Source organism: Ambystoma mexicanum, chromosome 1q, assembly GCF_040938575.1.
Source record: "Ambystoma mexicanum isolate Mex_15411 chromosome 1q, UKY_AmexF1_1, whole genome shotgun sequence".
Lineage (NCBI taxonomy): Eukaryota > Metazoa > Chordata > Amphibia > Caudata > Ambystomatidae > Ambystoma > Ambystoma mexicanum.
Window position 1 is genome coordinate 1,241,976,294 of NC_090922.1, and position 23,349 is coordinate 1,241,999,642.

Below are 23,349 nucleotides of genomic sequence, written 5' to 3' on the forward strand. Positions count from 1 at the left end.
ATAGTTGTCAGCCAAAAATTGCCATCAGTTTATCCAATCCAAAATGTATATAGATTTTGCTTTTAAATAACATCTTTATCATACTGCTATACATTGAATAACCATCATTTGAAAAACAGGGAACATAATGGCAGTTGTGAGTGTAAATTCATGTAAAAGATCAATGTCTCAGACTGAAAATAACATTAATCTGTTCAGCAGATCTTAGCATGCAGCCCTTTCCCTTTGTCCTCCTACCATAGCTAACCGAGCATTTAGAGAACAACATGGATAGGGAATGCTGTTTTGCACATCACAGTGAAATGGTCTAATTAAATGCATTCTGCTATCAATGATAGCAGCAGAATCCTCCGCCATCTGGATGAAACATGATTGGCTTGGATTCATTACAAAATGAATAGGAACTCACACACAGCCTCCAAACAATTATCTATGATGAAAAGTAATGCATGAATAGGTGTCGTACTGGTCCAATAATCTCTGACATTATCATCCATTGAACTGGTTTGTGTCATTTGGTAAGGAAAGTATATTTGAAGTGACATCGCTTAACCGATTCTGAATTTTTACCAATACGGACAGAAAAATCGCAATAAACACTCTGCTACATCTCCTATGTCAATGTTGAAGTCAGGGCGTATAATAAACTAAATGCATATTTAGAAAAGCAACAGCTACATGCTACTTGTTTGGATATATTTGAAAATGCCCATCTTAATTTTAAATGTCTATTCAAAATAATGTTTAATTACACACAAAAACAAAATGTCATGTAATTTACATTTACTCTACATGGGTTTCTATAATGTATTCATTTATGAAGAAAAAATACCTTGGAAAAAATTGTCTTGACATAAATTGGCAGGTCTCCTTGTGGACTTCCATAGCCGCCTACAATACTAAACCCCAATCCATCAGAGCCTTTCTCCAAAGTAATAATTTTAGGCTGAGGTGTTCTGAAAATACAATGTGCAATATTTAAATACTAGAAGAACAAATACTTTATTTTGCGAAATATAGAATAGAAATTGTGTTGTGCAAAAAAAAACATTGAGATTTTTGTATGCGTTACTTGCTCATCTACTTATTCAAACAGAAAACTGGGATCATAATTTAGAGTAACCAATACTATATATGTACTATTTTCATATGGACCTCAACTGCAACACCCTAATTGTTCTATGCCCAAAAGCGCTTGCCAATCCTCATTCACAACACTATAATAACACACTGTCCTGAAGACATACATGGCATTCATAATTTATAATTATATTAAGTAATCTCTCCTTTTCTTTCATCACAATAGCCTATTGTCACATATCAACATTTTTAAGTTCCTGCAGAGAACGCTAACATTACCGAAGACTCAATATCAAAGTAATTAACTGTTCTAAACCTTTTAAATCTATTGACTTTTACAAACTTTTGAAATGTCCTAGTCTTAATGTCTCTTTTTCATAAGTAAGTAACTGATGTGCTCTTCAGAGTGCATTCCTTATGGCATAGTGAGGATAGAGGACATGATTCCAACGACAATTATTGAAATCTATCTGAAATAGTATAATGTTAAATTTTTAAAGATATTTTTCTAATTATTTTACAATTAAGGCATATATACTGTATTGAGGTTGTCTTTGATCACTTTGCTTCTCCAAAGTATGTCTATGAAAGAACCAATATCTATTGCGTTGAGTCACATAAATATGATTTACTTTTAACTCCACCATTTTGACAATCTTTGCGTGAATGTCAATTTTTAAGGCAACTCTGTTGCAGTGCTTCACCAATCAACTTAATGTGAATGCCACTTATCGCCATATTAATTATTTTATAAAAGAATCATATATTCTAACTCCACACTGGTTATATGTTCTCTGATTAGAAATAGTTTAAGTGCCAATACGGAAAATGTAATGCTGCCAACAGGAAAACCCCATTGCATGCAAAGAAATCATTCCACCACATTGGCATTAGAACATTGCACATACTTTAAATTTGTAATTTTCTATTGATATTGAGGTACTTATGCTGAACGTGTTGTCCAACTAACTACTGAAGAGCAAATGCAATCTGATGTATACAATGAGCAAGTAAATCCTCCTGAGGAGCCAAAATACCTGATGTTATACATCACAAAAGGCATTGTGGAATTAATTACAATGGCTCTGTAATGATACACATGATCCATGATAAGCCGAACTCACAAATCAGGAAAGTGCCTATGTACCCTGTAGAGGAGAACACTGCTACGGGACATGCACATATCAAGTTGCCTTGTATAGTTTGACTATGCCCCGATTAACAACATCTAGAAGAGCACACAGAGTAACATACCTGTCACAATTAACCAAGCTAAACACACTGCAGGTGGCACCTTAAGTATCACATTTTGGACTTTGGCTATGCAGGGACATCCAGTGGCAAATTAGACACTGTAGTGTCTAAACTCAATCCACACGCTCCTTTTAAGCACAATTTGAATGTGTCATGTATTCTGGAACAATATGCTATTTAATACGAGTTTTAAAATATTTTGTTGCAAACGCCCATGTTTAAATCTCAAAGCCATAACAGAAGTTAAGACATATATTTAAATAATCTTTGGTACCTTCAACTATCATAACCATTATTTTTAATTTATTGGGCATTGAATGAGTAATATAATGGGTGGTGGTCTTGTGCTCCCTAAAGTGTATTTGCGTTGCTATTAGTATCAAATGCTGCTGTAAAACACTTTCCATCCAGGTGCACACACCAGTGAAATTATCAATACCAGACAGAATATTGGACTGAGCATCAGTAGACATGAAACACAATGGTAACATGGTAAGGACATGCATCAATAATGAATAACTCCTGCATTGTGAAAGGATGTAAGCAGCATCACAACAACAAGCATGCATCTGGTATTTTTAGTCCCTTTTTCCAGAAATCTATAATGATACTTGCCCCAATGAAATAACAGTGAACAATCAGTACATATGAACACATATTTGTAACCCTGTAAAGAATGTAGGTAATGCACACGTATATTCAATTGGTACACAAAATGATGTAAACAAGTGAAATGCATAAAATGCAAGTAGTTACTTTCCTGTAACTGGATTGTTGGAAATATTTCTGTTTTCCTTTGCCTAGAATGATTCATTTGTTTGTACATTTTCTCACGAGTAACTGGCAAGACAATTTCCAAAACAAAACCTGGTGCTGTGGAGTGAATAACGTAAATTCTTTAATCATAGTTTTCAGTTGTACCCTTGTTTGAAAGTCGATGACATTAGGCATCATTCTGAGAAGCAGCTGCCACATGCCACTTTCCAGTGTGCGAACACATAATTATTAGGTTGCAGATGCAAAGCATGTCATCTGGGTAACACAAGCAGATTTGTTGTTGTCAGAAAATGAACTTCAATGTTCCAATGAATAGTAATCTGAATAATTAGATTTTTGTCACCAAGTGGTTCGAAAAACAAAAACTTAAAAGAATCTCCATTATCGCCGTAAGTAAAATACGAAATTCATTATATTTAACACATACAATGCAGATAATGTTGTAAAGTAAATGCAGTGAGTAAATGTTTTCATTATTTTCAACAGCCCAGGATCTGATCTCGTGGTGGCGCGTGCTGGTTATACGGGTTCTCAACTAACCAGAAAATCTTTGCATTTCCTGTGAAATTTGAATCAGTCCTGATATTTTCATGACTATATTGACTGAAAGAAGGTTTTTACGTGTGCCAAAAAATGTACCCTGAAAACGGAAAAACAAGTTAACATTCTCGGACCATATGAAATATGTCACACCAAGGGGAACATTATTTAGATTTCATTTTCCCAAAGCAACAAAAGAGGTTATATGTGACATCCTGTGCAGCAGTTTATCCGCGGCAACAAGCAATTCTGATAAAAATCAAGAACTTGTATTAATTGCTAAACCTATGATAAAAGCCAACAATTAGACGATAAGATACCAACTAATGTGTAATTTAAGAAAGAAATCCATTCACACATTTAGTCACCAAATGTTGAAGTGGACATATCCATGTAGGTGGCTATAGGAGAATAAACTATTAAATAATAACCATTCTCAACCAACAAAGCACAGTGCCACATGATTTCTATGCATTGCAAAGGGAAGGGTTCCATTTCTATTATGGAGATTTGAGAGGTGGTTAAAAACATACACAAGAATGTCAATATTTCAGCCTTTTTTAAAGATCATTAAACAGAACTGACTAGGTGCACACTTTTTTATATCATTTGGGGGATTGTCATTACAAGGACATTGATCATCACACAATATCAAGCCTGGTGTGTGCTTTCAGTGTTCGTTGTTTCTATACTTCCTGGTTATCTGATGACAAGGGAAGAAAAACAATGATTTGGCATTATTCCCTACCCCGAAGGCCATTAAACTGATTCCATTCCACCAGTCAATATTACAAACGTTCTTTATACTGTCAGCCCTCTCTCTAGGATTCTGTGTTATAGCGGAGGTTTTCCAAGCAAAGTCCTTCAAAACACTCAACAGTCCCAAATAGGAATGGCCTTCACGCAACGGTTAGAATAACTTCTCCTTTCCCTAGTTGGATGGACTAACAAAACCATTACAGAGAAATGTCTTGCCACAATAACCCAATGTTACCACAATCTTCTGAACCGCACCAGTTTCAATCTTCCAAGGTTCATGACCCCTGTCATTCACGTTGTCATTGTCCAAGCCCTTCCCCTCTGTAATTACTGCTTCTTGTGTGAGACACAACCACTTTCTTAATCAGAAATCTGAAGGTAACTCAGGCAGCTGAGGGACATCCCCAGCAAGCACAGGGACATATGGAGTTTCACTTTAATTTTAGGATAGAGCCAACTCGTCTCGCCTTTCCCACGGATCCACAGGTGAAGTTAAGAGGGTTTTATCTCCCCCTCTTAGGTTCCATATTTCTCCACAACCTCTCTACTCCACCACTGGTCCTGCACGCTTCTTCCTCCTTCCACCATGGGTAAACGTATTCAGATGATGGTCTCACCCCAAACCTCTGCCTTTGGACAACCGCATCCTCTCATTCCTTTCTGTTCTTGCTGGCTATCACTTGTTCGCACCAGTACTTTCTCCTGGCTTCACATTCCCACCTCCTCTTTCTAATACTCTGCTCCCACTGCCTCCTGATGTTCTGGTCCAATTTCCCCCTGCAATTCTAAACCAACCTCTCCCTGACGACTTCCAATCTTCTCCTTATAGTCTGTATCAACCTCCCCTTCATGATTTCCAACCTCTCTCATATGCTGCACTACAGTTCCCCTGATAACTACCAATTGCCTACTGTTATTATCCATCACCCTCCTCTTTCCTTTCCTTATACACTTCTCTTGGATGACTCTTTTCCCCCACTTGTCTATAACCTCCTCCTTTCCCTTTCTTGACTCTTCAAAATATGCCCATTGACAGGAGTCACAACACAGGTTAGGAAGGGTCCTAACCTGCCACCTCACTCCAAACTCCCACAGCCACCTTCAATTCCCAACCCCCACACCACTGTGCTTTGAACCAGCACTTTTATACCCCTTGAGCCCCACACCATATTGCCCATTAGAGATTGGCATGTGCAACTGCATGAAATGTTTGGACCCATGGGATTGTGTGGCTTGATTTCTGTATTCGGATTATATGTATTTGATTGTGTATTGGATGTCCTACAAGGCAGGCGAACCATGGCATCATAAAGCCACTCTGCTATCTTGGACTCCCTGTTCGCGTCTCTCTACCCGCATGCGTCAGTACTGGCCAACCGGAGTAGAGACACATCAGAAACAAGACCACTGGTGAATGTAGAAGGTACATTGGAGTGATCCTAACAGTTTCTGGGGTTGCCAGACACTGTGCTTTCCTAAACCTGCCTCAGGGAGATTGTATACTTTACCTCGTGAGCTTGCAGGTTATGTTACAATGCCGTTAAAGTGCTGGTGATATTCTGAGGCATTTGACCATCTAATGACAGGGGCTAAGTGAGGGGTTGAGGAACCTCCCGCCATACCACCCCTTGCGTCCGTCATCTACTAGCTTGGGGAGGTTCCTCAAACCCTTGGTCTTCACATAAATTGTTCCCTGTGAAAGGTAGGGAACTTTGTGACTATATCTATGTGAATTCATATGTGGTATAACACCAGTCGGGGGATTCAAGCAGTCTTTACCCTGTCCTTTGAGAACACCGTCAGGTCTGTTTGCCTGTCAGCATGTTCTAAATGGTTTTCTTCCTGCACATGCTCTATTGTTTCAGGGCTCCCTCACCCATAAACTCTCTGTGCTTCTTTCCCAAATGCTGCCTCCATCCAGACTTACCTACTGTTTGACCCCTGTGGCAATCATAGCTGCCCCTCCATGATGTGTCCGGACTACCACCACACAGCGGAATTCATTGGTGTTTGTTACAGGGTGGCATGTTTAACATGTTTAATGACAGTGCAAATACTCTAGCCCATACGAAGGCTGGTGTGTTCCACTGGAAATTTCACCCAGAACCAACATGCAACAAGTACAAACAGTACTGAAGCATATGGTTATAAATAAAGCTCTGCAGTAAGAACACAAATAAATTTCATGAAATATAACAAATTCATCCCTACCTTGCCACCCCATCACAATTCACCCTTTTATGTTAATAATTCGTACAAGTAGAGAAACAGTAGTCAGAAGAGGTATGGTGAAAACAGAAGGGACTTAATGACCGACACATTAATTGTTTAGCAAGAAAATGATGATTATCTGAGAACTCGATAGAGAACACAGTGGCGGGGGCAGCTTTTGGTGCCAGGGGGGTGGAGTTGTGGATCATAGTGTGCCAGTGGGAGGCAGGGGTGGGGGGGCGCACGGGGCACCAGGGGAGAACCAGCGAGGGCAGCCGTCCCCCTTAACTTCACCCTGCCCTGCCACTAAGAGAACAACTGTGCAAAGATAAGCAGTTACACCATTGAATACTACCTCCACGTTTAGAGCAATGTTAATTTGAAACATTTCTCATATACACTTGTCACCACACATATCAACATAACCCCTGTCTAATTCGAAACTTGATTAAACACGTTATGGTTTGGTCTCAAGAAACAGCTACCCCCCGAATAAAAGAAATAAAAAATTTGCAGGTGGAAAACCTGACCATGATTTAGATGTGCTGGTAGTACTGTGGTCTTAAATAATTACATATAAAGTTATTAAACAAGTTCAGCAACCTGCTCTCATAGTGGACTTTGGAGTTCAGAGTGAAGAATAATGGGTCTCAATCTAACTTTGGGGGTATCCTGGCGGTAGAGCCGCCAGGATACCAGCAAATGTTAGAACTGTTTCTGGCACTCGGTCTGGCGGGATTGCTGCCGGATTCCCGAGTGCCGCAGTGACGGTGTAAATCCCTATTCATGGAGTCCCAAAGGACTCCATGAGGGGTTTTGCCATTATTACCGGCACTGGCAATGCAGGAAGGGCACCAGCTAAAAGCTGGAGAAAACCCAGGTGCCTCACCGGCAAACCCGTAGTCGGCCGATCGGGTAAAGTGCTGGTTTCCACGAATACCGGCACTTTATTACTGGACCCGCTGACTCGGAATGAGACTCAAAGTATTTATCTCAGTAATGTTCTTTCTGATGGACATTCCTCCCATGGTTTCCTCATCTTTGATGGGCATCTCCAATCGCAGATGCTCTTCGGAAACCTTTTCTACCACCATGGGGTACAGCGCGGCTCAGTGTCGCTGCAGTATATATACAGAGGCACCGAGCCCTGTGACCTCAGTTCCACCTTTTTTCCCTAGCACTCTTGCGCTGAAGGTCTGCAGAAAAAAAGTGTACTAGCTAACTGGCAAGAAGGGCAGATGGGAGGAGCGTCCTCAGAAAGAATATTACAGAGAAGTAAGTAATTTGTTCTTCTAATGGACCCCTTCCTTCCACGGATTCCTCATCTTTGATCGACTCACCTAAAGGAGGGAGGGAGCTAGGACATCAGAGGTGAAGCAGGCAGGGTAGCTCACTCTACCAGAAGGTTGCCCGCCACCTCGGCTCTGCAACGTGTAGTCCCTGTTCTGGATGTTTGCCAAGCGACTAGATGAGCTTCTTTGCACATGTTTGCTACATATTACTGCTTCAATTATATGTCTGGTCACAAAGCTTGTTTTGGCAGAGCTGTTGTTCAGAGTTTAGACCACCTACAAACTCTGAATAGCAGCTCTGCCAAAATGAGCAGAGCCGCAGCGAAAGGTAACTTTCTGGTGGAGGGAGCCGTAAAGCCCTCAAGGACCTCTCCTTGCCAGCCAGATCACAGCATTCCAAGAAGCAGAGAAAGATCCATCAAGACGGGGTCTGTTTGATCAAAGCCCTGCCAGCTCGGGCACCAGCGAAAACAACAAAAAGCTGGTCATATGTCCCTAATCCGAGAGGCTTAGAGCTTAAGGGCCTGCACCGGATCGACACAATGGACCCGCTCCTCTGCCTTGGAAGGATGAGGCAGAGCAAAAATGACAGGAAGACATATCTTTTGGGATAGATAAAAGTCCAAGATCACCTTTGGAAGGAAGGAGGGAGGGTCTAATTCTCAAAGTCGCCTTTTCCTTGAAGAAAATCAAATAGGTCCAACTGCCAATACCTGGAGCAGATGTGATGGCAACCATGAAACTCACATCACCTTCAGGGTGAGCAACCTTAATGAACAAGAATGAAGTGGCTCAAACAGAGCGCTGATTAAAAGCGTTAAAACACTCAATTTAAATCCAACGCCAGGACAACAAACTGGTGTGGGGGAAACATATTAGAAAGACAAGAAAGAAAAAAGAAACTTGCTCTGGGGTGTTTAAGAAAACTGAAAGGGCCACCCCCTTCACCGTATCAATCTGCAGGTAGGTCCTAGTTAACGATAGAAGAAATTCCAACACAAAGGATGCCGAGAAAGTCAAAGGGTCCAGATCCCCCTCTCAACATCAAACCAAAAACCTATGCCATCTACAGGCATAGATGTATTTGGTGGCAGGTCTTTCTAGCAGGGAGGATGTCCTCCAACAGATGCCACTCCTTATACCTTAGGCTTTCAGCAGCCAGGCATGAATGTTTTGGATACAGAGGTTCAGGGGAGCAGAACCCACTCTCCACCTGAGTGGGAGAGGAGGTGTGTCCTCTGCAGTAGATGCCACGGATGGCAGATGGCCATGTCCAGGAACTCTGCGTAACACGTTCTTTGGGCTAAGTCCGGAGCGATCAAGATCATTGTGAACCCAAACAGAAACAGTCTCCTGAGAACCAGCGGTATGACAGGGATTATATTGAATCCATAGAGCAAGTCAAAGTCCAACTCGACTGTTAAGGCGTCCCCCAGAGATCCCTGATGGAGAAACTAAATGGAAGAGAACCATCTGCACTACGTGTTCACACTGGAAGTCAAGAGATTCACTGGAGGAGTGCCCCAATGGGAGTAAATCTCATTCAGAACCTGTAAACTGCACTCTGAGCGCGTTGTTTTTGTCCTCCTCCCCCTTCCCCCTGCAGCCTCTTCCTGGTCCCCCACCTCCCTGCCGCCTCCCAGCCCGCCCGCCCACCCCCCCTCTGATTGGTGATTGCCGTTGTCCCTCTGGACTACCCGACGGCTGCTCTCCCTGCTTGCCTCTTGTAGAACGTAGCAGGTGAGACCAGCTCGCCGGCAGTCAAGCTGCTGTTTTAAGAGCCCAGGCGGTCCTCGGGGACCTCGTGTGAGTTACTTTGTTTGGGGTAATATTTTTGTAAACTGCGCTCCGAGCGCGTTGTTTTTGTCCTCCTCCCCCTCCCCCTGCAGCCTCTTCCTGGTCCCCGGATCCCTCCCTGCCCGCAACCCCCCCCTCTGATTGGTGATTGCCGTTGTCCCTCTGGAATAACCGACAGCTGCGCTCCCCGCTCGCTTCTTGTAGAGTGTAGCGGGTCAGAGCAGCTCGCCGGCAGTCCAGCTGCTGTTTTAAGAGCCCAGCCAGTTCTCGGGGGATTCGTGCGAGTTACTTTGTTTGGGGTAATATTTTTGTAAACGGCGCTCCGAGCGCGTTGTTTTTGTCCCTCTCCGCCCTCCCCCTGCAGCCTCTTCCTGGTCCCCACCTCCCTCACACCTCCCTGCCCAACCCACCACCCCCCCATTCCCCTCCCCCTTGGGTGCATTTCTTGGCTTAAACTGTCCCTCCTGGACAGCCCCCTGCCCGGCAGCCCCCTCGGCTAAGGGCCCCTTAGGCAAAGGGCGGCTCCCACGGCTGCGGCTCCTGTTTGTGTCTGCAGGTGTCCACAGGGGACGCCTGTTGCCTGCCAGTATCCATTGATTTGTCCAACTTGCCTCCCTGCCTAACCCGCCTCAGACTCATTAACACGGCTGTGCCATTTCCTTTTGTTTAATACGCACTGTACCAGTACTTAAATTTGCGCTGTGTAAACTAGGCCTTTCTCCCTCTTTTTAGGATTCTTATACTCGGTGGTCTCTCCAATGTTGTTTAATACGCACTGCACCAGCATTTGATTTGCGCTGTGTAAACTAGGCCTTTCTCCCTCTTTTAAGGATTCTCATACTCGGTGGTCTCTCCAATGTTGTTTAATGCGCACTGTACCAGCATTTAATTTGCGCTGTGTAAACTAAGAACTTTCTCCCTCTTTTTAGGATTCTCATACTCGGTGGTCTCTCCAATGTTGTTTAATACGCACTGTACCAGCATTTAATTTGCACTGTGTAAACTAGGCCTTTCTCCCTCTTTTTAGTTACTTAGTTGGCTTCCCCCCCGGGTTACTTTTGAGCATTGGTGCTCTTTAACCCTGAGAGTGAGACTTCCTGCACTACTCGATAGCCTGCTCTCACCTGTCTCTTCCCCTCTCTCACCCCCCTGCCTCTCCTCTCCCTATTCTATGGTGCTCTCTATCTCTCCTATCTTCTCTAACTGCTTCTCTATTGACTATCCTGCTCTCCTCACTAAATCTGGTAGGAAAAAGTTCAAAAAGGACGTCCTGGTCGCCAATCCAGGCCTCCCTATCGCTGACACCTCCACCAGTGCCTCCTCCAAGGAAACTCTCACCAACATCCTCTTTGTCGTGCCTTCACCTGACATATGGACCCTTCATATGGTCTCTGTGCTCGCTCCTTTCTCCTCTTCAGCCATTAATGGTGGCACCCATTGGTATGTCCTCTTGGCCTCCTTCCACTCCTCCAAGGTCCTCAGACCGTCTTGGTCCAAGACCCTCAGACCAACCTTCACCTCTTTGATAGACGCTTCCCATGCCTCATCAACTTCCTTTCTTCTACTGCTGTCCCCGCTCCCCTTTCCTCGGCTACCTTGCCTTCTCCCTCCCTCTCTGCCCCCTCTTGGGCTCATTCTACACCTCCGCAGGGCATACCCCTGATCTGTACCCCTCCACGGAAGTCCTTCAAGGATGGCAACTTTCTCCACCTTGCCACTCTCAACTCTCGTTCTACTGTCAAACATTCCTCTGATATCTGCTGCCTTCTCGAAGAACTTGACCTCAATGTCCTCGGTCTCACTGAGACATGGTTCACGACCAGCTCTGTCACTAGCTTTGACATGCTTCTACCTGACGGCTACAAGATCCTCTCTGTGCCCAGGCCCAACCGCTCTGGTGGGGGTGTTGCCCTTATCTTCCCTGAGTGGATTCCTGCCTCTGTCACTCCTACGCAGACCTACTCCTCTTTTGAATGCCTTGTCTGCCGGCTCGCTCTCTCTCCTAGCCATTCCCTTACCGTGGTTACCATCTATCGACCGCCTGGTCAGATTTCCTCCTTCCTCTGAGTGGGTGGACCTTTCCTCCTCTCTCTTGGCCTCAACCACTCAACTCCTCCTTCTTGGAGACTTCAACATCCACTTGGATGCCTCCTGTCCCCCCTATGGACACTTTCGTGACCTCTGCGACTCTCTTTCACTAACCATTCTCCCCTCCGGCCCGACTCATTCTGCAGGGCACACTCTCGATGCTCTGATCTCATCTGACCGTCCCCTCTCTGTCCCCCTCTCCACTCCTCTCTCCTGGAGTGATCACTTTCTCCTATCCTCCCACCTCACCCTCCCTACCCCTCAGGCCAAGCCACCTTCATCACTGCCACCCTCCTTTGCGGTCACCCGACCCATGAAGCGAGTGTCAGTTGATGCTTTCGCCGCCACCTTCTCACCCCCACCTCCCCCTTTGGCTGACTCCCACCCTGACACAGCCCTCTCCATGCTCCACTCTGCTATATCTGATACTCTTGATATCCTTGCCCGTCATGAGAATCCGCCTGAAGGCCAAAGCCAAGTGTAACTCCTGGTATGACTCTGATCTCGTCACCCTTAAACGCGAGTGCAGGGTGGCCGAGAGGAAATGGTGTGCTTCATGTTCATCCTCTGACAAACTGGCCTGCCCTGCTGCAACTGCAATACCGGCTCTCCGCTCTCACCAAGAAAAGAGCCCATATCCAAGCCCGGATCTCTGCGGCATCTAACAACTCGGCTGAACTCTTTAAAATCTGCAAGGAACTGGCCAATCCTGCTGCTCCTGTCCCTTCCCAGGCCCTCTGCACGGCACTGGCTTCTCACTTCATTTACAAAACTAAGGACATCTTGTCCTCACTCTCCTCCCCATCAACTCCCTCCCTCTATCCCCTGCTCTTCCTCTGGCCTTTCTGCTGCCACCCCCCTCCCTCCCTCCCTCTCTCTCTCTCTTCCTTTCCCCTTTTTTCTGCAGACGAGCTTTCTCTACAAGTCTGATCTATGAAAGTCTCATCAAAACAGGTTCACCCCTGTTGCTCCAAAACTATCAAGGACCACATCGACTCCCTGGCTCCTGCCCCGGCTGATTTCTGCAATCACTCCTTCGCCACTGGAGTCTTCCCATCCCCCCCTGAAGCACTCCCTTGTGCACCCTCTTCTTAGGAAACCCTCTGCTGACCCCTCCTACCTGGCTAACTATCGCTCAATCTCCATTACGCCCTTCCTGGGCAAGCTCCTGGAGAAATTGGCCATCTCCCATCTTAATCTCCACACCGAATCTGTTGGTTGTCTTCATGACCATCAGCCTGGCTTCAGGGCTGCCAGAAGCACGGAAACTGCCCCCCTGAACATCCGTGAAGACCTTCTCTCCAACCTCGACTCCAACACCCCGTGTGTCCTCATCTTGCTTGATCTCTCTTCTGCCTTTGACACTGTCAACGACGCCATCCTGCTCAAACGTCTCCATGATAACCTGGGTATTACTGGATAGGCTCTGGCGTGGCTGACTTCTTTCCTCTCCGACCGACCCTCCCAGGTCCAACTTGGGTCCTTCCTCTCCGATACCTTTTTCTCTACCTGTGGCATCCCCCAGGGTTCTAACCTCTCTCCTTGGCTGTTCAACCAATACCTGGCACTCCTTGCCCACCGCATCGCCGCTCTCTGCCCACATTTTCAGTGCTATGCGGATGATACCCAGCTTATTTTCAGGCTACCCTCTGCCTCCTCCTCTCCTTCCCTCATCTCTGACTGCCTGTCTGCTATCCAGGAGTGGTGTGCCACCAATGACCTCTGCTTTAATGCCAGTAAGACCGAGATACTACTCATTAGCACTCCCTCTCCCTCCTTCCTTTCAGCTCTCTGGCCGGCCTCTCTTGGCCCTATTCCTGTTCCCACCTGCAAGGCTAAAAACCTTGGGGTCATCTTCAACTCCACACTCTCCTCACATCTCCGACGTCTCTAAGAAGTCACACTACCAGCTGTACCTCCTCAGAGGTATTCTTCCTCTCCTCTCCTTCCCCCAGAAGATCACCGTCTCCAGAGCCCTGGTTCTCTCTAAATTGGACTATTGCAACAGCCTCTATCTAAATCTGCCTGCCTCTACTCTCCGCCCTCTGCAACTTATCCAAAACAGGACTGCAAGACTTGTCCTAGGCCTCAAGCCCAGGGATCGTATCTCTCCAGGACTGAAATCTCTGTATTGGCTCCCAGTGGCTGCAAGGATTAAGTTCAAAACCCTCTGCATTATCCACAAGACCTTCTGGGGCCTGGGGCCGCATTACCTTCAACTCTCTCTTCCTAAATACCTTCCTTCTCGGGCTCTTCGCTCATCTGCCTCCAACTCCCTCAGGGTTAGCTGCTTCTCCAAGCAACGAGTTGGTGGTCGATATCTCTCCTCGGCTGGGGCCTCCCTCTGGAACAGCTTTCCTGCCTCCCTGAAACTTGAGGAGAGCCATCTCCGGTTCTGGAAACACCTCAAAACCTTCCTCTTTGCTTCTGCTTTCTCTGCCTCCCTCCCCTGTTGAAATTCCTGCCGATTCTACACTGGTTACCTGGCCATCCTTTCTGATCTTTGGCCAGGTCCCGCCTTTGCACACCTCTCCTGCCTCCCTGGCAACCCACTGCACTTGGGGACTGGTTCTGTATCCCTTCAGTCCCCTTCCAGCACTTATGTCTGCTCCTACCTTGAACTTGCCACCATCAGGCCGATTTATTTATCGTATTTATTCTTCTTTCCCATGTACTGCACTTTCCCCTTTCCCTTCCCCCTGGCACTCTTCCCTTTGTCCCTACCCTCGCACTTGCACGATCTGAATGACACGTGGCCTAGTAGGATCGTTGTCTGTCTTCCACTGTTTTCCCCTCCCTTGCCTCGCCGCGCCTTGAAACACTTGTGAGTAGGCGCGTTATAAATGTCATTTCATATCATATCTTGGCAAAGCTCCCAATCATGGGAGGTTTAAGACTGTCTGCTCAGAGCATCCGCTAGCACATTCTCCTTGCCAGCCAGGTGGACCGCAGTCAGACACGCTGTTCTCCAGAACTGAGAACTGCAATCACATTGCTTCACTGCAGTGGCAAGAAGCCCACACCACCCCTCATGTTGAGGTAATGCATGGCTACAGTGTTGTCCATCAGGACCAATACCGTCTTAACCTTCACAGAGGAGAGGAAAGTGACCAGTACCAACAGATTGATGAGCTCCTGGCACTCTTATGGGGACCACAGTCTGCTCACCGTAAGGACTTGGAGGTGAGCGCCCCAGCATTTCAGGCACGCATCTGTGACCAGAGTCACTTGTGGCCAAGGTTGACAAAACAGCAAACCTTTCAGGAGGTTGTCTAACAAACCAACATTGAAGGTCTCCAGACACACTCTCCGAGGCTAGTAGAACGTCCGACATCCGTCCCTGAAATTGTGACCACTGTGAGCTCAGAAGCAACCTCTTTCGCAGTCTGGCCTATGGCAGCACAAGGATACAGGAGGCCATAAAACCCAGCAAGCGCAGTAAAGCAGAGGCTGGAACCTTTGTGGTTAGAAAACCTGGATCATCTTGAAGATGTTCGCCACTCTGTCTTCGGGCGGGATACCCCATCCCAGGCAAGTGTACAAGACTGCAACGTTCAATTGGAGGGACTGGGATGGCAAAACCGGAGACTTTTTGAAGTTCCGGTAGAAGCCCAAGCTGTGTAAGAGGCTGCACGTCTGGGTCTGGTGAGTGAGCTTGGACGGGTCAGTTGTACAACTAGGGAAAAACATGAATGTCTTCCCTTCTGAACCAAGCCGCCACTCCTGCAGCTTGGTGAAAAAGCTGGGTGCCAAAGAAATCCCAAAAGGTGGGAATTTTAACTGGAGTGGGACTTCCTGTGTTTCTTGTGGATAGCCACATGGAAGCATCCTGACGATGTAGGGAGAATAGCCAGTCGTTCACTTTCAGGGCCTGGAGGATCTGGGCAAGTGTGACCATCTTGAACTTGTTCGGGCACTGCAGATCCAGGATGGGTCTCAGGCGACAGTCCTTCTTCGGCACCAGAAAATAGGTTAATTACCAACCTCAGCCTCCTTCAAAGCAGGTTATCAGTTCTATGGCCCGTTTTGCCAGAATCTGATTTATCTCTTGCAGCAGGAGACGTTCCGGAGGCAATGGTTGGCCAGGAGGATAAAGCGCAAAAGGGAGGCAGTAACAGTGCAGTATGAGAGGTGGTAACTTTCCATTCCTCCCCAAACAGGGATATCCTGCCCCTCACTGGGGTTTGATGGCAGAAGTACACTTCAGAGAGGCTTCATGCCAGGAGCTGCAGAGGGCACCTCCTCTGGATGCACCCTGTCCCCTACCCCTGTAAGGACGACACTGCCCAACAGAGTTTGGCCTCTACCTCTTTCAGCGTAAGTGGAACAGGGGTGAAAACCCCTCTCCCTTCCAGCTGGGCTTGCCGGCTGCTGTTGCTGGACTGCCAGAACAGATCATGCTATTGAAGGGCATATCCAAAAAGTTTTTCTGTAGCCAAAGCAGACATACTCAGCAAAGAATATCTGCGCAAGAAAGTGCTTGTGGAAATTGTTCATGAACACAGTACGTAGCCAGACCAGACTGCAGTACCTGTCAGGAGGCTTCCACGACATCCCTAATCAGGGCCTCAAATCCTTCATGCATCTCCCCCTTCAGGGATGTGCCAAAGGAGAACTTGGCCACAGCACATGAGCCATTTATACATCCAAAAGCAAGCCTCAAAGATCCAACAAAGATCTGGCATCCCCAGGCGTCCAGTCCCTTGCTCTCCCTCGTCAGGGTGCAAGGACAGGGAAGAAGTGGTCTTAAGGTTCACTGTAGCGGCCTGGACCACCAAGCTTTCAGGTGAAGCATGGACGGAAAGGAACATGGGGTCTGAGAAAGCCTGCCTCTGCTTTTTCACCAGGTCACAGTCCACCGTGAGGACTGAAGCCAACTTGTCTCACAGTTCCAGTACTGGCCCTTCTACTGCCTGATTGAAAGGCAATAGCGTCTCGTTCTTTGGACCCTCGTCCAGAACGTCAGTGAACTCATCCTGGACCTTCAGACATGAAAGTGCAGACAATCTTAAGGTGTTCACCACCTTCGCCATCAGGTGCTGAAAAGTGGCCTATGGCTTGCAGGGGTTTCCAGCAGGGAGCATGTGAACCTCTGGAGAGGTGTCTCCCGTAAGTTCACTGCAAGGTCCACCAAGTCCCCTAGTTCCCTTTGTTTTATTTAATTTTATATACACAATGTGTTTCGAGGTGCAACAAGACAAGAGGGTAGGGGAAAAGGGAGGACAAAACAAACAATCTTACTAGACCTTGTGACATTCAGATTGCACAAGTGCAGTATTGAGAAATGCAGGGGAGAGAGGGCTGGGGGGCCTGTGGGTAGCGAGTGCAAGGGGAGGCCCGGTGGACAGGGCCAGGGGAAGGAGGGTCCACGAGCTAAGTGCACGATAAGGGGCTGGAAGGGCTACAAGGGTTTTGGCCCAGCCAGGCTAGTGCAGAGGGAGGGTCCCGGAAGGACAAGTGCAGGTTGAGGGTGGGTGGGTCAAAGGGAGACCAAGTGCAGGGGTAGACTGGATTAGGGGGGCCTGGTGCCCAGTAAGACTCTGAAGGAACCAGTCAACCAGTTAAGAAGCAGATAGGAACATTTGCAGGGGAGCGGGAGAGGGAAGGAAGAAGAGAAAAGGAAGGTCTTGCGAAGCTTCTGGAACTTAAGGAGATTCGGCTCAAGTTTGAGAGGGACATGAAAGCCATTCCATAGGGAGGCACCTGCTGATGAGATGAACCCCCCATTCGCTACTTGGAAAGGCGTCTTATCTGCAGAGAGATAAAACTAGACAACCGAAGGGCTCCAGCAGGGAGGTATTAAGGGAGAGAGAGTTGAATGTAGAGGGGTCCCAGGGCCCAGAAAGTTTTGTGGATGATGCAGAAATTCTTGAAATTGATACTTGCAGCAACCGGGAACCAGTGGAGAGATTGTAGGGATGGAGAGATGCGGTCCCTGGGCTTGAGGCCAAGGATAAATCTTGCAGCCCTATTCTTAGTTGAAGGGGGCGAAGGGAGGAGTTAGGCAGATTAAGGAAGAGGCGTTTTCAGTAGTCCAGCCTGGAGAGGACCAGAGCTCTGGAGACAATGAGTTTCTGGCTGAAAGTGAGGAAAGGGAGAATGCCTCTGAGGAGGTGCAGCTGAAAGTGGGCCTTCTTGGCAAGGTCTGTGATGTGAGGAGAGAAGGAGAGAGAGGAGTCAGAGATGACACCAAGGTTTTTGCCTCGCAGGGTGAGGGTTGGGGGCCCATGGATTGCAGCCAGAAGAGGGAGCAGGGGTCCCATAGAGAAGGATCTCTGTCTTATTGGCATTAAAGGGGAGAACGTTAGCAGTGCTCCATGCCTAAATATTTATCAGGGTGGCATGATTGACCATATCAAAGGCAGAGGAAAGGTCAAGAAGGATGAGAACGGAAGGAGAGCTGGAATTGAGATTAGAGAGCAGATCTTAACAGGTGTTCAGGAGAGCAGTTGTCATGCCTCTGGCAGCTCTGAAGCCAGACTAGTGGTCGTGGAGAAAACCAAACAATTCGGTGTGGTGGATAAGATGGGAGAAGGCCAGCTTCTCCAAGGGGTTCCCCAGGAAGGAGGTAATGGAGATAGGGAAGTAGTTTGCATGACAGGAAGGGATCGGTAGAAGGCTTTTTGAGGAGAGGATTTCACAAGGGAGTGCTTGAGGAGAGAAGGATCCAGGGACAAATGAGTGATTGCAGAAATCGGCCAAGGCTTGAGCAAGGGAGATAATGTTGCCCTTTATAGTTATGGAGGAGCAGGGGAGCACCCGTTTGGCTGAGACTTATATAGAGCAGACTTGTCTAGAAACCTCAACAAGTGATATGGGAGAAAAGGAGTAGAGTAGGAGTGGAGAGTAGAGGGGGCCAAGGGAGACCTGGAAGAGGGTGAGGAGTAGGGGAGAGAGAGAGGACAAGATGTCCTGAGTTTTAGAAATGAAGTGAGAAGCCAGAGAAGTGCAGAGAGTCAGGGAAGGTAGCTGAGAAGGGTTGGTGAGTTCCTTGCAGATTTTGAAAAGTTCAGCCGTGTAGTTAGTGACTGCAGAGATGCGTGCTTGGATATAGGCCCTCTTCTTTGAGCAGATCGAGAGTCTGTATTGCCTTTGGAGCAGGCGGCAGGCCAGTTTATCAGAGGATATGCTCGAAGCCTCCCACCTCCGCTCAGCCGCTCTGCACTTGCGTTTCAGAACGGCCAGGTCAGAGTCAAACCAGGAATTGCACGTGGAGGCAGGTTTCATGTGGATCCTCACAACAGGGGCAAGAATATCCAGAGTGTTGGAGGTTAGTAAGGGATGTCTCAGAGTGAGAGTGAGAGTCAGTGGCAAGAGTAGGAGGAGGAATGAAGGTGGAGGCAAAAAGCAGTAACTGACACTCACTTCATGGTTCCAATGATGGAGAAGGAGGCTAGTAGTGCGGGTGGGGTCTTAGACGGGGGACCCAGTAAGTCCAGGGGAGAGGACAGGCGAGCATGATCAGACCAGGAGAGAGGAGTAATGAGAGGTTTGAAGATGGGGATGTCTGAGGAGATGAGAGCATCCAAGGTGCTTCTGGCTGAGTGCGTCGGACCAGAGGGAAGAATGGCGAGGGAAAGAGGTTGCGGAAGAGCCCTGAGGCTGCATCATGGGAGTCGAGTGAATATTGAAGTATCCAAGGAGAGGTTTGGAGGAGGATGCAAGGAAAGAAGAGGTGAGGTCAGCCAGTTCTGAAAAGAAGTGTGGGACCTAACAAGGAGGCCTGTAGATGGTGGCCAGAGTCAGAGAGAGGCCAGTAGAGACACCAAGCCTGAGATAAGGCATTCGAAAGAGGAGTAGGCCTGAGTGGGTATGATAGTAGCAGGGACACACTCTGGGAAGATCAGGGCAACTCCGCCCTTGGGCCAGTTAGTCCTGTTGTTAGAGAGGATCTTGTACCCTTCAGGAAGGAGAGTGTCAAAACCTGTGACAAAACCACGTCTCGGTGGGAGCGAGGATATCTTAGTCTAGGTCTTCAAGGAGGCGGCAGATGTCAGAGGAGTGTTTGACGGCAGAGCAAGAGTAGAGTGGAGCAGGTTGTCTTCCGAGGAGGGGTACAGGAGTGTGGTACACCCGTCGGAGGTGGCAGAGGGGTGGTAGTAGGAGGAATGGCAGGAGAGGGGAGGAAGTTGATGAGAGACGGCAGACTCCTATCAAGAAGGAGGAGGTTGGGCTGAGTGCCTTGAACCATGACAGTGCCATTTAGATAGTCAATGATGATGAGCCTAGAGGACAGGAAGGATGCCAAAAGTACCTCCCAAAGGGTGACGCCATTAATGGGAGAGGAAGAGGGGAAGGCACAGAGCCCATAAGGGGAATCCAGAGGTCTGGCGAAGGAACTACAAAGAGGATGTGTTTGAGAGTCTGCCTGGAAGAAGCACTGCCATAGGTGTCCGCAATGGGGAGGCCTGGATTGGAGACTAGGAGATCCTTCTTGAACTTTCTTCTTCTAGACATCTTCAGAGGGATAGGATAGGTGATAGAATAGCAGTTAGAGAAGATAGGGGAGATGGAGAGCACAATTGAGGGAGAGTGCGGAGAGAGGGGAGAGGAGAAAGGGAGGAACTGCAGAGCACGACACCAACTACAACCAGCAGCAATGATAGACTCTAGAGTCTAGTGTCTAGGAAGAGGGCGCTCCTCTGAAAAGTCCCTGACTTCCATAGGGTGGACTTGCTCTGAAAGGCCTCTACATCATAGATGTCCTCTTAATGGGACTTGTATGCTCTTGTAGGGAGTGGGCGGTCAGAGGACTGATGTTTGGAGAAGGAACTTCGTGACCGTACGACAGGACCTTGTTACATTTGTGTGTTGGGAATCCATCAGCTGGGTCAAAGATGCCGGCACTGGTGCCTTAGTGAAAATGTCAAGCATCTTCATCCTAACAGCCTCCCATTCCTCTGGGTACAGGATGGCAAAGAAGAGTGATGCTGCAAAAGACCACCAGGGGATCTTGATCTCTTGCAGTGTTACTTTGTTTTCTTGTCCTTTCAGTTTAGGGACTGTTTCTTCAGTGCTGCAGTCCCTGCCTGGTGACCTCGACCCAGTCCGTTTATCAACTCTATCCTTGTGGAGGAAGGTAAAAAGCTTTGCCTCTCGTTCTCGAATCGCATTAGGGTTCATCGATTGGAACGACACACAGTCCTGCATGTCGTGGCATTCACCAAGACAGTAAAGGCAGATGCGGTGTGGATCTGAAACTGACATTTGATGCCTGCAATACACACAGGGTTTGAAACCAGAGGACTTCATCAGACTTGGCATCATGTTGAATAACGAACATTGGAAACGAAGAATTTGAGAAAATCAGATACGTTTTAAGATCTGTTTTTCCTAAAGCGAGCAGACTGCGTGGAAAAGATCAACTGAGTTCAAGGGGCGCGGTGCCACTATATATACTCGCCCCAACATCATGTTCAGTGCGTGGTGGGTAGGAGCATTGGGTGGAGCTTCCGAAGAGCAGCTTCGCTGTGAGATAGATATCAAAGATGAGGAATCCATTGGAAACGGAGAATTTTGTTTGGTGATGTTTGGCAGATAGAGGAGAGTAATATTTGGAGGCACAGGTAAGTTTCAGATGGAAAAGAAACATTCCCCTTTCAAGAACACTTTGGAAGTCAATCTGTCTAGCAATCTAGCGGAAGCAAGACGGGCTGTACCAAGAACCAGGATGTACAATGGGGATAGAACCAAAAAAAGGAGCACTGTGAGTCTTGTGAAAACTGAACTGCTTCATATCTTATCTGATATTCTCTCCCATTGTATTAATGAGTAATCCGTAAAAACATTTGTGGGAGATTTTAATTTTCATTGGAAAGATTCAGCAAATGTTATGGTGAATAGTTTTCATAATTTCTTTATCTTAAGTGGAACCACTACAGTTACATTTCTTCACTTATTCACTGTTAGCTGTGCTAAATTGCAATGATCCAATAGCAGCAGTCTGTTTCATCATTGATTTCTTAGTTCCGTTTCAGGAATGTTCTCCATAACAACCATAAGATAATAGCACTATGCAATAATCAGAAGCTGCTTCTTTAAAAAAATAAAATTACCGACAATGTAATCTCCGTTCCAGGAGGAGCCTGGAGGCAGGAAAATGCAGAGGAACCCCGGAGTCTGCAGAACGCTGCTGAGTGCAGGAATGTGGAGAGCCCAAGGAGCATTGGTCTGCCGAACTGAGGGATAAGCAAGTTGCCCCCTAAAGCAGCACACCAGTGTCCAGTAGTCCCAATGACGAAGTGCTGTTGCTCGCAGGCAGGAGGAACCGAAGAAGACCCGACCACAAAGACGTCAGAGTCGCGGTTCCGCAGTGAATGGTGAAGCCCCCCAAACCCCCCGGACATGCACCGCCACAGGAGAACAGGTATGCAGCCAATTGAGAGAGGCGGGAGGAGGGCGGTGCGGCACCTGAATAGCCCACGAGGGGCTGACAAAGAGTACCCCACGAGAGGGTGAAAGCAAAGCATGAACCAGGCGGCTGGAGAGGACGAATAGCCCACAAGGGGCTGCTCTAGTGCATTTCCCACGAAAGGGTGAAAACAAAGCAAGAACCAGGCGACCTGAGAGGCAAAAAAGCCTGTGAAAGCCTGAGGCACAGTGCACCTCACCAAAAGGTGATAGCCAAATAATATCCCGACAACCTGAATGGCCAGATAGCCCATGCTGGGCCAGAAGACGTGAAAATTCTGAGAAGGTTGAAAGGCCCAGCAGGGGTTAACAAGAGACTTGAGTAGAACAAGAAAGAAATAAAGACTCAAATACTGTTGTGGCAAACAAGGAACAGGTTTAGCTACTCCAGAGTGGAGATAAACTTCAGAATGCTTGCATGGGGGTCCAGCGCAACCTTCTCTAGGAAGTTGTGCAGCAAGGTTTTGCAGTTGCTGCAGTTAGGAGTGAGAGCCTGTCTACGTTGCCTATTGTGTGAGGAGGTGCAACGCAACAAAACCCCTGCTACCGCGTGGAGTGTGCCGCAGAGTTGTGCAGCAGAGTTTTCCAGTCGCTGCAGTTAGGAGTGAGAGCCTGTCTACGTTGCCTATTGTGTGAGGAGGTGCAACCCAACAAAACCCTTGCTACCGCGCTGAGCACGCCGCAGAGTTGTGCAGCAGAGTTGTGCAGTCACTGCAGTCAGGAGTGAGAGTATGTCTACGGTGAGAGGAGGAGCTTCCCAACAAAACCCCTGCTACCGTATGGAGCGCACCGCAGAGTTGAGCAGCAGAGTTTTGCAGGTGCTGCAGTCTATGCATATTTAACGGTATAGTACGATTTGACCGTATCCAAACGGTTGCATGTAAAAAAAGTCCTAAAAATGCTACCACCTAAGGTTCGAAAACCAAAATTTCGAACCTTTGGTGGTAGCATTGTAGGTAAGTATTAACAAAAAAAGACTGCAGGGGTTGCGCTGGTGTCCCCCGCAACACCCCGCTCACTATACTGCAGAGTATAGTGAGCGGGGTGTTGTGGGTGACACCCCCGCAGCACACCCGAAAAAAAAAACGGCATCTGTGGGGTTGTCCCCCGCAACACCCCGCTCACTAACACCCTGCTCACT

At 47.4% G+C, this 23,349-nt stretch overlaps 1 protein-coding gene across 6 annotated transcripts in view; it reads right to left on the reverse strand.

Moving 5' to 3' along the window:
• The window catches only part of PATJ (PATJ crumbs cell polarity complex component), a 3,332,662-nt gene that overhangs the window by 106,993 nt on the left and 3,202,320 nt on the right, over positions 1–23,349 (reverse strand). For 5 of the 6 annotated variants that reach the window (XM_069642041.1, XM_069642043.1, XM_069642040.1 and 2 more), the window contains one exon: positions 833–956. The exons of the other annotated variant lie outside the window; for it this stretch is intronic. In XM_069642041.1, the coding sequence (XP_069498142.1) occupies positions 833–956 (124 nt within the window). The remainder of the gene's footprint in view (positions 1–832; positions 957–23,349) is intronic. 6 annotated transcript variants of the gene reach the window in all.